The sequence below is a fragment of the Desmodus rotundus genome, chromosome 8 (assembly GCF_022682495.2).
Source record: "Desmodus rotundus isolate HL8 chromosome 8, HLdesRot8A.1, whole genome shotgun sequence".
Lineage (NCBI taxonomy): Eukaryota > Metazoa > Chordata > Mammalia > Chiroptera > Phyllostomidae > Desmodus > Desmodus rotundus.
In genome coordinates, this window is record NC_071394.1 from 42,371,774 (window position 1) to 42,386,809 (window position 15,036).

At 38.6% G+C, this 15,036-nt stretch overlaps 1 protein-coding gene across 1 annotated transcript in view; it reads right to left on the reverse strand.

Moving 5' to 3' along the window:
- Positions 1 to 5,368: 5,368 nt before the first annotated feature.
- The window catches only part of RAB2A (RAB2A, member RAS oncogene family), an 85,171-nt gene continuing 75,503 nt past the window's right edge, over positions 5,369 to 15,036 (reverse strand). Inside the window, exons 7-8 of the mRNA XM_053929376.2 lie at positions 8,866 to 8,934; positions 5,369 to 6,668 (exon numbers count right to left, since the gene is read on the reverse strand). Of these exons, the coding sequence (XP_053785351.1) occupies positions 6,573 to 6,668; positions 8,866 to 8,934 (165 nt within the window). The 3' untranslated portion in view covers positions 5,369 to 6,572. The remainder of the gene's footprint in view (positions 6,669 to 8,865; positions 8,935 to 15,036) is intronic.

A 15,036-nucleotide genomic window follows, 5' to 3' on the forward strand; every position in this document is an offset into this window, starting at 1 on the left:
AGGATGTATTCATTTTCTAGGGTGATGGTAACAACGTGCCAAAAACTGGGTGGCTTAAAACAACAGAAACAATTCTTTCAGTTCTGGAGGCTAGAAGTTCTAAAGTTAAGATGTCAACAGGGCCTAGTACTCTAAAACCTGGAGCGGAAGCTTCCCTTGCCTCATTCTACCGTCTGGTGGTTTGCTGGCAATCTTTGGTGTCCCTTGACTTGAGGCTGCATAATGTCAACCTCTGACCTGCTGTGGTCTCATGGCCTTGCTGTGTGTGTCTGTCTCAACATGGCTGTCTTAACAGGACACCAGGAGGACTTCATCTTAACTAATTTCACCCGCAACAATCCTACTTCCAAATACTGACAGATTCCGACGTACTGGGTGTTAGGACATCAGCATATTTTTTTGTGGGGGAGGGGGCACAATTCGACCTATAACAAGGGGACAAGGTAAACTGCACACATTTGTTTTGTATTAATTTTAGAGAGAGGGAGAGAGAGAGAAACATCTAGTTGTCGTTCTACTTCTGTATGCATTCGTTGGTTGAGACTTGTATGTGCCCCGACCAGGGATCAATCTGCACCCTTGGCCTATCAGGACAACACTCTAACCAACTGAGCTTTTTTTTTTTTTAAAGATTTTATTTTTTATTTTTAGGGAGGGGGAAGGAAGGAAGGAAGAGACAGAGAGAAACACCAGTGTGTGGTTGCCTCCCGCACGCTCCCCCACCGGAGACCTGGCCTGCAATTCAGGCATGTGCCCCTACTGGGAATCAAACCAGCGACCCTTTGGTTCGCAGGCCAGCACTCAATCCACCGAGCCACACCAGCCAGGGCCTAACTGAGCTTTTGAGGGCAACTCATAAAGTAGAATTTTTGTTTTATGAAAACAAAATTGTGTTAAAAGAAAATGCATAAAATATATGCATGTATTATAAAGCAAATACCCACGTGACCCCCACTGCCCCCACCAGAGAAGCCCGGTGTGCCTCTCCTTCAGTAAGACCCTCCTCCAGGCCCCACCCAGCACCCCACAGTGCTTTTAGTTGTCAGGCCTCCTTGTGTCCTCCAATGCGTGACAGTCCCTCTTCTTTATCTTTCATGACCTTGATATTTTTGAAGAGCACTGGCCACTTCCTTTGCAGGATGTTCCTCAGTCTGGGTTTGTCTGAGGTCTCCTAAGGATTAGTTGAGGCTATAAATACATTTTGCCAAGAATCCCACAGAATCGTGCCCTTTTCAGCACCTCCCATCAGTTGGTACGTGACATCCTCACATCTTATTGATCACTTAATGAAGGTGGTGTCATTAATTAACCACCAAGTTAGCACTTCTCCGTCTGTATCTTGTGGAGATAGTGAGACTGCACATGTCTTGTTTCTTGACGTGTTCTGCCCACTGCATTTGGCACTCATTCATGATTCTTCAACAATTCTTGTGTTTGGTAATATTTCTTGTACATCACGACTTCTCCCTCTACTAATTGGCATTTCCTTATTAGTAATAAGGAAAGGCTGGCTCCATTCCCCCATTTATTTGCTCAATCACTTATTTGAATCACGGGTGTTTTATTCCACGGTTAATAATTCATTACTAACGTCAGTAATTTTTTTAAATTGTCCCAAATTTGGCCGTGAGAAGCAACAAATTGGCTCCTATGTCCTTATTTATTTTTAGAGAGAGGGGAAGGGAAGGAGAAGTGGGAGAGAAACATCAATGTGTGGTTGTCTCTTGCACGTCCCTCACTGGGGACCTGGCCTGCAACCCAGGCATGTGCCCTGACTGGGAACCAAACCAGCGACCCTTTGGTTTGCAGTCTGGTGCTAAATCCACTGAGCCACACCAGCCAGGGCAGCTCCTATGTCTTCTGACATATGACTCCTCCTCTTTTTACGTGTACAATAACTTCTTCACTTTTTTGGTATCATAGATGTTCCAGGCTCATTTTCTGATTGCCCTGCCCCAGCCCTAGAATCAACCATCCCTCCAAGGAGACCTAGTTCCCTTTATAGGAGAATGGTATTTAGAAATCAGTATCTGAGTACTAGGTATGCTCATTGCTACTGGGGTGTCTTTGCTTTTAGGTCCTATCTCTATGTGCACTCACACACTCACCTATCTGTAGTTCCCCACACACCCGTACATATAAAAACCTCACGTTCCTAACATCTCCAATTCCAACGCAACACCACAGGATTCATTTGTGCCTTTCCCAACTTCTATTTAAGTCCTTTTTCAATGAGAACCTCTGCTTTCATTAAGGATCTTTCATTACTCACAATACACTTGCTTGCTCAGTATTAATAGGAAAAGGCATTTTTAGAAGTGCTATCCCAGTCCCGTTACTAGAGTATGTGTGTGTAGTTCATTCTGTCTTTAGCCTTACCCTAACCAGTCAAAATCCTGGTTTCTAAAGTTGCCGGCTAGACGCCGCTTTTCTTTCCTACTCTCGGTCAGTGTGGTAATGTCAACTCACTGGTCACACAGGTAGGTTCATTCATTAGTCTGTTGTTCATGTTGAGTTCCCTGCACAGCATGTTTGATTTTAATTATTTTGGGAGTATGTGAAACATTACTATAGTTCTGAGTCCGAGCTAAACAAAAATGTACTCGAGAGAGGCATCACTGTCCACTCCGTATCCCCCCCTCTCTGTAGGTAACCCATGTCATCATAGTTTATTCTTCCTGTTTCTTTTGCACAGATGAGCAGATAGATGTACATTTTTTTACACTGCCTTCTTTATTACATGAAAGATGGTAAACTGTAGACTCTCTTGCACTTCACAGTATATCCTAGAAACTGTGACGGTTCATAGGACTCTTCCTTGTACTTTCTACATCGGTGAAGAACTGTGTGGATTTACCCGTTCATTTTATAGGAGAGTGCTCCTAAGTACAGACATTAAGGTCACTTCCAATTATTTTGCAATCACAACCAATGCTGCAATGAACAATCCTGCGTGCAGGCGCCTTTGCGCTGTTGGAGGCTGTCATCGGGGTGTCTTCCTACAAGCAGGGCTGCTGGCCCAACAGGTGAAAGGATATTTTGGTTTTAGTAGGTTCTGCCAAGTTTCTTCAGAAAGGCAGTACTAATTTGCACTTCCATTAGTAACATGAGTGTTTCACGAACAGAATGTATCATACTTTTGTTTTCTTCTACTTTCATAGGTAAGAAGTAGTAGGTTTTAATTTGCATTTCTCCAATTATGTTTGAATTTTAAAAATATCTTTTAGGGACATTTTTATATTATTTTTTGGAATTCACTATCATTTCTCATTTTTTTTTTACCTATTAGGTTTTTGGTCCTTTGTTCTTCAATTTTTAAGAGTTGGCCTCATGACTTTCTAAAGCTAATGAACAGCGAATATATACTCTGGCACTTTAAAGTTTCCCATAATGACTTCAACCAAGTACGGACCATTCTCTACTACATGCCAATGCGACACGAGATGCTGTGCTCTAGTGAGATTCTATTTTCCTTTGCACCCTAATAAGCACATACAAACTCTTAAGAAACACAGGTAGACATGTTGGTCCATTTATATAGTCAATTCTTTTTATGAAACAGGGTTATCTTTTTCCATTGCTATGGTTTTCTTCTTATATTATTTTTTAGCTCTTATAGTCAAATCCTACCCTACCAGCCTTATTACTGAGCCCAGACGGGGCTTCACTACCTATGAGAAAATCAATATTTAACATGTTCCAAAGCTGGACATAAATTATTTTTTGAGTGATTAGACACATTTTGGTATTATTTATAGTCCTACCCTCTTGACTATTAGAAGATAAATAGGGACACTTTTCCTGCTAATAGGGTATTTTAAAATTAAAAAAAAAACCTCTACAAAGGTTCAGTAAGTTTCCATATACAGGGGAGGCAAAAGCAGGTTTACAGTTGTTGGTTCGGGAAATAACACAGTAACTAAATAACAACAGAACTTTTGTATACTCACATCTGTAACCTACTTCTGCCCCACCCTGCCTGCTATCTAATTATAGGCTACTCTCTCAAAAACCTGCTGTCCATTCAGTGGCCTCCAATTCAGAAGACGAACAGCAACACTATCTTTATGAAGATTACAACTTTGGAATGTTACACGTTGAGACATTAATAGTTGTATTTATTTTTTTTAGTGACTGATTTTTTTAGCTCTTAGAACACATCCATATGATGCTACAAAAATTAATCAAAGATTAAAGATTCAGTTACAGGTGCCGCTGCTGTTGCAACACATAACTTGTGACAGGGGTAGTAAAATGGGCAAAGAGTAGAAAGCAGACAGTAATACTGCTTTGTCAGCTGACGTAAGCAGGTGAGGCATGTGGAGAAAGTGGTAATAAACTAGAGAGAAGCCCGCGCACGACTCACTCCTGCTCCCCAGGCTAGAGGTGAGGCAGGTTAAGGTTGCTGTGGTAGGAGCTGTATTTGAGGACTATCTTTTCTTAGGGTATTACAGTACATGTAGTGGTTTGAGTTTTTTTCTTTTTTTACCCATTTGTTGCTTTTATTATACTTGACTTATAAAAGAATTAGGCTAGACAGCATGGAAAAGAATCACATTAAACTTCTGGAAAAGCTAACAGCAGTTCAAAAATAATATCCAAAGAATCACCCTTTTCTTGGTTTAACAAATTGGCAGAACAAAGCTTAGTTGCCTTAATTTTTTTCTACTCATCACTAAAGACAGTGAACGGTGCGATCAATGGTTTTGGTATGAGCACTTTAAGGAAAACAACAGTTTATAATAGGAATACTCAAGAAACTTCATTTCCTCTCACCTTCCCCTCTGGCCCCCTAGGCGCTGAGGTAGCTGACTTCGCACATGAGTAACGCGAAAGCTCTAAAAGAGCAGTGCCAAACATTGAGGGAGGACCTGTGCAACGTTGAAGTCATGAGTGAATTGAAAGTATTAGTTTTATCCTTAGGATTTCTTTATAAAGCTTTTTGATGGTTTAAGTGTGCTTTTGTGCTGGTTGAGAAGTAGAAAATATTGCTTCTATCAACATAACAAAAACAATTTCAATATTGTTAAGAGTTTCATCACATTTTAGCAAAATTTTAAAAGAGGGCAATTCCCTGCCTGGTGTGGCTCAGTGGAGTGAGCGCTGGCCTGCGGACTGAAAGGTTTCTGGTCGAGTCCTGGTCAGGGCACATGCCTGGGTTGTAGTCCAGGTCCCTGGTTGGGGACGCATGAGAGGCAGCTGATCTATGTTTTTCTTTGTATCTCTTTTCCCCACTCTGTAAAAATATATAAATAAAATCTTAAAAAAGTAAAAATAAAAAAGCATGTTAAACATTCTGACCCTTTAAAAAATATGTGTAAAAGGTATAGATGGATTAAAAAACACATTTAAAATGATGTGGTCATAATAAAGAACAATTTTATACATAGGATTTTATTTTGCACTGCTATAACAATTTCATTATAGACCAAGAAAGAAAATGAAAAAAAAAAAAAGATAAAACCACCACACCGAGTAAGTTACTAAAGCTTTTCTACTTTTAAACAGGATCTTCCATCTGGCAGATTTATTCTCATCTCCCCTTCAAAACGGACAGGATGCTTACCATATTTTAAATAGTATAGGCTACCACCGAAAGAAAAATGTTACATTGTCACTATACATCAAGGTTGAAAAACTGTGCTGCATGAAAAATACTCAGAAATCATGTGAATAAAAAAAATTAAAGTCCTCATAATGTGCCATTTAAACGTGGACATCCGTTCTTCTTGGAATCTTAGGCGTCCGGAGTTCTTGCTTCTGCCCATTTCACTCATTACTGTGTTGTTACCCAACAGGATTAAGGCAAACAAACCCTTTTCTGAAGAGGTCTTAAAGAAATTGTGGACAAATAGCAAACTTTTGGCATTAAAACAGGTTAACACATACATAGCCTTTAAAATGTACATTAAGCGTATTTTTCTTGGACTAGTGACAAGAAAAGATGAACATGCTTGCTAACAATGTCAAAAAGTTTAAAATTCAGTGTCCAAGCAATTTCTAACAATGCTTCAGTAGCTTTAAGCTCTAAACAGTTTAGAATGTATGCAAATGCATTAATGAATTCAAGCTTGGCAAATTACACCCAAGCAGGTTATTAAACTATATATACAGAAAGTAAATGATAAATACAGAATTAAAAGAATCCTTCTGATTTTCCTTATAGACTTGAAAATTGACAAACTTTCTGAGGACAGTTCCATTATTATTAAACATTAGGTAACCACATGTGTTGGGAAACCTAACTACACAAACCAATTTAAAATACTCGAGATGACTTTGTAGTGTTTACTATAATTCAGTTCGTAGGTAAGGGCACAAGACAACATTTAACAAAAATAATCACATCAATTGACCTAGAAATCAAATGCAAAGAGATATGAATACAATCTCCAAAATCTGTCTTTTTAAGTGAACGTTAACCATTTATTCAAAGTTATACAAGAATTTGAAAGGTTAAAGTCTTCTGTGACATAAAGCCATTTAGAATAGTTTCATGTCTCAGCTGAGCAGGAGAGGGGAAAGAAATAGTGAGTAGGCCCCATTTGGGCAGCAAGACAGTAAAAACGGACTCAACAGCAGCCTCCCCCAGCCTGCTGTCCTCCCTGATTGCCTGCGTGTGTGGCGTTAGTAGCAGCATGCTGAGGGCCAATTTTAATGCCATTTGCCTGGAATAAAAGACAAAAAGATAATAAATGTAACTGGATCCAATAAAAATCCGTTTAATTCTTAATGACAGAATTTTACCAACAACTCAGAAAAATATTAAGGAGATTTCTGCAACAATTAAAACAACCTCTTTTAGGGGCTCTTTCTTCTTTTTAGAAATGATGTTGTGAAGGAATTTCTGAAAATAATTCTTTATCATTCCAGGTACTGGGTAAACAAACTAGACAGTGTTGCTTCTCAGGGAATTCTCATCATGGAGAAAATGTTTAAAACAATCATTGCAGGTCATCTTTAAAGGATAAAAATACGTAAGGCCTGTGCTGCTCTAACACAATGTCGAATCTTTTCTCTAGACAGCATTTCTCGTCCATGTTGAATCAGCTGTGCAGGCTAAGGGCATATGAGTGTTCTGTGTCATCAATAATTTCTATGATCCCCAAAGACATGGCAGCTTGCCAAGAACCCACACACAGAGCAGTTCTTTCATTCATCAAACTCACACTTATGTCTTAGCCCTCACTCCCTCAAGTGGATTTTACCTAAAAATACAACACTTTGAGAAAAGTAATACAGTAGCTTCAGAAATTAAGCTCTTAAGGAAACTTTACGTCACAGTAAATCTCAGATTTATGGTGCTTGGCAGTTGTTCTGCAACAGTAGTAGCCTTGGGGTTTCTGGCACTAGCTCAGTATTGACAGCAGCTGATGTGGTTTCTTTTCGCTCTTTTGACTCCTCTTTAATAAAAAGCATGCCCTATGGCTCATTGGTTTTGCCCCCTCTGGGCTGGTAGCAACTTCTTGAGGAATCAAGGAGTCAGGCCTGGCATTAGGCCAAATAAATCGCACGGCCCGTTGGCTCCTGACAGCACATTACAATCACAGCTGCACCGCGCAGTGCGGCAGTCAGCTACTATGTGACACCAGGCAGCAACGGTGGATGTGCACTTTTACACAGAGGCTCAATTACTGTTCAATTTATATGGCATTAGTCTCTGAACGGTGTCACCTTTAAATTAACTCAAGATCTAGGAGACAGGATTTAGAAACCACAATACTCCAAATTAAAACAAACGAGAAAACAAGTACTTTTTGGAAAACTTGGGCAAACTGTTGTTTAGTTTTAGCAATGAACACCGAGGCAAACAACGAAGAGCCTCATTTATGTATACGCCAAGAGACACACCGACGCAATGGCTTCCTAACACAATGCGTTCCTAAATGCGACAGGGGAGGCGTGAGTTTTTCTCTCGGAAGCAAAAAGTCTTAATATAACAGTAGAAGTGTTTATGTGACAGTAAATGATATGCTACACCCATCCATACAGTAAAAATGATGACCACTGGTAAACGCTCTGACCTACATGCTTCAAAGCTTCACATTTTATCCTAATCATGTTGATCAAAACTGGCTCAAAATAATTTTACAAAAGCAAACAAAAACCCCACAAGAAAACCAAACTAGTGCCAATTGCCAATTATATATATTAAGTTAGTTTCCTGAAAATATGCTGTGTCATAGCGGGAGTCACTTCCAAATCGGGTATTTACCACTTTCACACCAGGCAACAGGGAGAGCATCTTGCATTAGTGACACAGTACTGCATTACATTTACACAACTAGGAAATTATTCCCCAAAGCAGACGACACCATATGGGCATGTGGGTTTCCTTCTCTCTTTGGAGGGTTTAGATTATTTTGCTTTGCTTACAATAAATGGATGGGGTCACTCACTTTAATCTGTTTGCACAGATAAAGTGATGCTCTACTAGAACATAAACATCTAACTATTACAGAACATCCAACTAATTTTCAGATAGATGATTGGAAACTTATGTGTTAACTGATACCACGTATCTATTTTAGGAATTAAAAAATATAAAAAATCATGAATCCAAGTAGTAATTAAAATTCAGTTATACTACTATCTAACCACTATGCTGTACATCTGAAACTAATACAAAATAATAGTAAATGTAAGCTGTACTTGAAAAAAGAAATAAAAAAAAAAAAAAAGCATAAGCTTTAGCTGAGTAGCTCAGCTAGTTAGAGCACTGTCCTAATACGTCAAGGTTGTGGGTTCAATTCCCTATCAGGGCACATACAAGAATCAACCAATGAATGCATAAGTAAGTGGAATAACAAATCGATATGTTTTTTTAAAAAATAAATATTAATCAATATTTTTATATGTATATACCTCATTATTAATGTCGAAGACTCCTTCTTGGATTTTTTCATAAATTTCTTTTGCTGTATTAATAAATGCCTGAAATAGAAGGTAGAGAAATTGGTTCAAGTTATTTAAAACCACAATAGTAAAAGAACATTATATAAAAGCTCTATAGACTATCACAAAGTTCAATATAAGAAAAATCAACTAATGTAATACACCACAGTAACAGAATGAAGCGCAAAACCACCTAATCATTTCAATAGATGCAGAAGAAGCATTTGGCAACAACCGACAACCTTTCGTGATAAAAACACTCAACAAAGGAGAAAGGGAACTTCCTCGACCTGATAAATAGCATCTAAGAAAAATCCACAACTAACATACCCAGTGGTGAAGACTGAAAGCTTCCCCCCTGAGAACAAGAACAGAGCAAGAACATATGTGAATGTTCACGGGTATTATTAGCAGTAAGAGCCAGAAGTAAAAACAACAAAAATGTTCATCAACTGATGAACGAAAACTAAAACGTGGTATGACCGTAAATGGAATTTTATTCAGCCATAAAAAAAATGAAGTACTGATTCCTACTGAATATGGATAAACCTTAAGAACATGCCAAGTAAAAGGAGGCAGACATAAAAGACCACATATAGTACGATTCCATTTATATGAAGTGTGCAAAGAGGTCAGTCCAGAGAGAGAGAAAGTAGATTACTGGTTGTTGGGGGTTAAGAGAAGGAGGTGGGGGTTGAAGAGCGACTGCTTGTGAGTACGGGGTTCCTGTTAGGGGTGATGAAAATATTCTGGAATTAGTAGTCATGGTTGCACAACATTGTGAATATACTAAAACCACTGAATTGTACTCTTTAAAAGGATAGATTTTATGGTATGTTAATTATATTTCAAGAGAAAAATGTATGAGGGGCGGGGGTACTGTAACGTGAGAACAGCCCATGAGAGAAAAACCTGTCAACTAGGCACACGCTGCACTGGCGTCCGCGCTGAAACCAGCTTACTTCTGGTGGTTACCGTTCCACACAAAACCTTTTGCCAGGACAATGTATCCTTTAGTACACAGTGTCAGAGGGGAAAGTCAAAGGACGTTTCCGATGAAGAGAGAGAACAGCAGCTCGACTTCTAGGCCATGTTGAATAAAGTTTTACCCCTTTCCCATACAGCACACTACTAAATTGACAAAATCAGTGTTAGATCACTGTAACCAAATTAAGCCTCTAGATAACAAAATCAACCCACATACATTCTATAGTATACAAAATATTAAAATACCTCATGTAAACATTGCCAATGCTATGGAAGGTGTTTCTAAATCAGCAGATGAGAGATCACAAAATATAGTATTCATAAGTCAGGTCCTCTTTAATTAACATCCTATGAGAGTCTGTAAAGAAATCTACTCTTCACTACCACTGATACAGACTTAATTCAAAATTTGGAAAGTAAACAGGGTTCATGGAGAGGAACAAATCATACCTTTTGTCTTTTCAACACTGGAAATATCTGACTGCTGAACTTGCCACCAGAGCTTTTGTTTCCTAATTAACAGGACTGATATGTTTTCACCTTTAAAGGCCTTACAGCTCCCCAGAGTAATCAACCTACTGCAGCCCAATTACTGCACCAAGAACACACCAGTCAGTGAGGGAGACGCGAATGGCTGCAGCAGGAGCGCGGAGATATGAATATGCATAAACTCTAAGTGGCTGATCGAATCATCAGAGAGGGTCATGAGAATCTGCAGCAAAATAATGAGAAGAATTAATCACTGCAGATTCACAAGGCACTTTGGAAGTGAGTGCGCTTTTCATGTGTGCGCTGGAGTTAAAGTGAAGGAGAAACTGGCTTTTAGCCAACTATGAATTGATTTACATTCCTTAAAACTGAAGTTATCCTGATAAATAAGGAAAAATTTAACTTTATTTCCAATAACGTGTCAATTACAGTGATGGGCTTAGAAACCAGGCTGACTAAATATTGAAGTCAACAGACTCATAAATCCATGGGTTGGAATTCCTTACAGCCGCACCCATGTGTACATTTCACTAGAACATTAGAACTACAAGGTCTCATAAGTGAGTTATGACTTCCTATAAAAAATTTGTTTTAAAAGTCACCAAATATGCTAATTTATGCAAATAAATTGACTTTTTGCTAATTCATTGATGAATCATATTAAAAACTGGCTTAAAAAAGCTGTTACATAAAACTTTCCATGCCATTACTAATTGTATTACCTAAACAGTATTATTATAGGAGATACTATATAAATGGATTGTTCATATCATAGCAAAAAATATTTAATATTAAATAATTAGTGATCAATTTTAATAAATCCGCAGAGTTTAAAACCCAATGTGACAAATGTAGACATTAGTATACCTGTTTTAAAAGTGTGCGGCTATGAACTGAAATTATCCAGTTCCCAAATATAATGAACATTAAGGCTTATGAGATAGAGATCAAAGGAAATCTCTAAAAGCCTTGGGTGTTACAACTATCTACCCACTGAGGCCACAAAGCGTCTCAGGAACTCAGAAAGACAAGAGACACATATCTGTACCAGTAACTGGCCAAAATTTTCTTTAATTTCTTATTTCACTCTAGTCACTAAAAATCGAACCCCATATATATTTTTCAAGGTAGATATATAACAACCTAAAATATGTACAGAACACAGAAAAAAAGAGGAAATTAGCAGTAAGTTGACTAAACAGATACTACGAAGGCTTAACATTAAAAGCTCATGGTTTAGTAAGACAGTCTTAACTTAAAATTCCTCCCAATTTTAGACAATTTGAAACAGTTTTTCTATTTCCTAAGCTATAGAAGCAGACTAGGGCGGGGGTGTTTACATAGAGAGAGCAGGCACCGGGCGTGTCTGTGTGCGTGGTGAGCGGGGATGAGCAGGCGCAGACTGAGGGGAAGAGAGGCACTGGGAACTTGCACCCGGCAGCAGCAGACTTGTTTGGGAGCAGAGGGCTCCTGATGGCCGAGTACAAGTGTTAGTGACGATGATCCAAGTCATGCAGGACAGAAGCTCAGCATTTGCCATTTAACATAAGAAACAGAAAATATGTTTAAAAAAACGTTTTTTTGTTATTCTTACAAGGTTTAATGTTTACAAGGGTAAGATTAAAAAATCTATCTGGAACACTTATTTCTTTATAGTAAAAAAAAGAGGAAGCCGATGGCGTACCTACAGAAAAATTTTAACATTAGTTAATGCAAAACTTTTAAAACATGACATCCTAAAGATCATTACAGGTTGTGTGATGCACAAACTAGAATGATAACAATATTATTATTCATATATACTTCACATATAGCCAATATTAGTAAGTCATAAAACAGAAAAAAATATTTGCTGAGAAAATGATGTCAAAGGACTGCATTATTAGCACTGTGAAACAAATATTTAGGCAGATTCATGATTACAAAGTATCAATAGATTTCCTTGTAGCCAACTTAACTTGGCGAGCCTCGTCTTTCCCATGCAGTGCCCCCTCCAGGACCAAGAGGCTGACTCTCTTCATGTGACCATTACCTCTCCCCCTTTGCCCTACTTTCATTAATTGCCATGTTCAGTCCTTTACCTTCATTAGCCATTAATAGCCTTCTACCTCAGACACTAATCTTTCAGCCCTTGCCAGCAGTTATCTGAATGGTCCTGATAGTACCTAAAACTTAAGTAAAATTTCAGGGACTTTTATAGCACAAATTAAAGTAAACAAAACAAAAACTAGAAATGCATTATGATTCAAATACATATTCAGCAAACACACAAGCGGATGTATATCCTACCTATATCATTTATCATTTACCCAAGGGTACCTATTAAATTGTACCTAGGTACTACGGAGGATACAGGAAGAGGATATACTTCCTATTGCTGCTGAAATATAAACAATTTAGATGGGAGAATCTAAGTAAAAGGGCTTAAACTGCCGTTGAAGATGCAGGAAAAATACACTTTCCGCCTAGCCGACAGAAGGAGACCATGTACGGGCACGACTAAGGCCGGCCTGGCTGCAGGCCATGGACAATGCGCTACGAGGGTCTTCACAGCTGATGAGAGGAACTAGGGGCAAAAATTTGTACTTTTATTATGGTTTAACAGTTTTTAAGGCAAGATAATGAAATTCTACTAGAGTAACATTTAAAGTATTTCCTAATGAAACATGCTGCCACCTGGTGGAAAAATAAAAATTACAGCGTCTGTAAGGCAAGAATTCAAAATAAAGTATCTTAGTTTTATTGAAACATCTTGAACAGATGCTAGAGACAGAGCACCCTGTAAAATAAGTGACTTTTTAGTTTCCTCCTAGAACTGGGAAACATGAGATAACTAGAATGCTGTTTAATTTTCCTGTCAACTGCTAACAATGCTATGGATATTATAGGTGTCCATTTGCCGAAGCTAATAATAACCAATAATTACTAAGTACTTACTATGGGGTAGGTACTTCTGAATGATTTATATAGGTGTTCATTATTTCGGAAGAAAAGTTAAAAGTTTGTGTAAAAATAAGTAAATGAATTTTAATTTTCTTTCATTTGCTTTCAAGAAAATGTTTGTGGAATGAAGTTACACCTCTAAGGTTAGCAGAGTAGGTAAGGTGGGGCTCTCGAACTGGACTGTCTAGGTTCAAACCCCAGCGCCACTCTTACCGTATGTGTTGCTTTGTACCCACTGAGTAAATTCCCTGTAAACTCAGGATAATAACGGTGCTTATGCACTGAATTGTTGGGAAGATGAATGTAACACATTCATGAATGTGACACAGTGAAAACAGTGCTTGCCATGGAGCACTGGATGCACGTTAGGTTCCATCATCATGAATACTTCAGGGCGGTGACATGTGAGGAACAAAAGGAGGTACAGGCGCTAAATATGAATGTGCCCTGAAATACTGCAGATTAAAGGAGAGAAACAGTGATCAATGCTCTTTGGTGAATTAAAATTAATTTTTTTTATCCTCATCTGAGGACAGACCTACTGATTTCAGAGAGAAGGGAAGGAAGGGAGGGAGGGAGAGAAACATCAGTGTGAGAGGCAAATATCAATCAGTTGCCTCTAATATGCACCCTGACTGGGGACAGAACCTGCAACCTAGGCATGTGCCCTGATGGGGAATCAAACCCATGACCTTTGGTTTACATGATGTTGCTTTAGCTAAGGTGAGACACACCGGCCAAGGCTAAAATTAATTCTTGATTGAATAAAACTAAACATTAAAAAAGTAAATTAGCAACACGTACTCTGCTCAGCGAGCACTAAAGAACAAAATATACTGAGATCGGACTTAAACATTATGCAAAAACATGGGAAAGTCTTGGGAAAAGAACGTTAGACTAGAATTCAACACGAGGCAGTTTAAATACAAAATTCCTTCAACCTCTGTGACTTTAAACTGTTCTCATTTTAGCCCTGGCTGGTGTGGCTCAGCGGATGGAGTGTCCGCCTGTGAACCAAAGGGTTGCTGGTGGGATGCCTAGTCAGGCACATGCCTGGGCTGTCCCCACTAGAGGGCTTGAGAGAGGCAACTGAACATTGATGCTTCTTTCCCTCTCTTTCTCCCTCCCTTCCCCTCTCTCTAAAAATAAATACATAAATAAAATCTTTAAAAATAAAAAAAAATGTTCTATTTGATTTAGCTTCAGTGAGAGAAGACTCATACATACATCATCCAATACAATAGCTTTCAAATTACATTTAATGGAAATCCTACAAGGGCCACCTCTTGGGGATGAGGTAGAAAGCACAGAGAGCCCAATGCAGGGAGAACCATTTTTTCTTCTTTCCCCCTCATTTCCAAAGGCACCCCTAATTCCAAAGCAGAGCTGCTCTGCTTTTCTTTGTCTCATACCAAGCTTCCTGTGTTCCATTAAAATAAAGATGGCCACTGTTAAATCTACTGATTTGAAAAGCACACTTTCAGCCCTGGCTGGGTAGCTCATTTGGCTAGAATGTCATCCTGATATACGCCAAGGTTGCGGGTTCGATCCTCAGGGCACATACAAGAATCAACCAATGAATGCATAAATATGTGGAACAACAAATTCATGTTCGTTCCTCCCTCCCCCCCTATCTTTCTCTCGCTTCAAAAATTAATAAAACCCCTTTTAAAAAAGAAAAGGAAAAAGATAGAAAAACATCTCACATTCTTCAAAAACCTT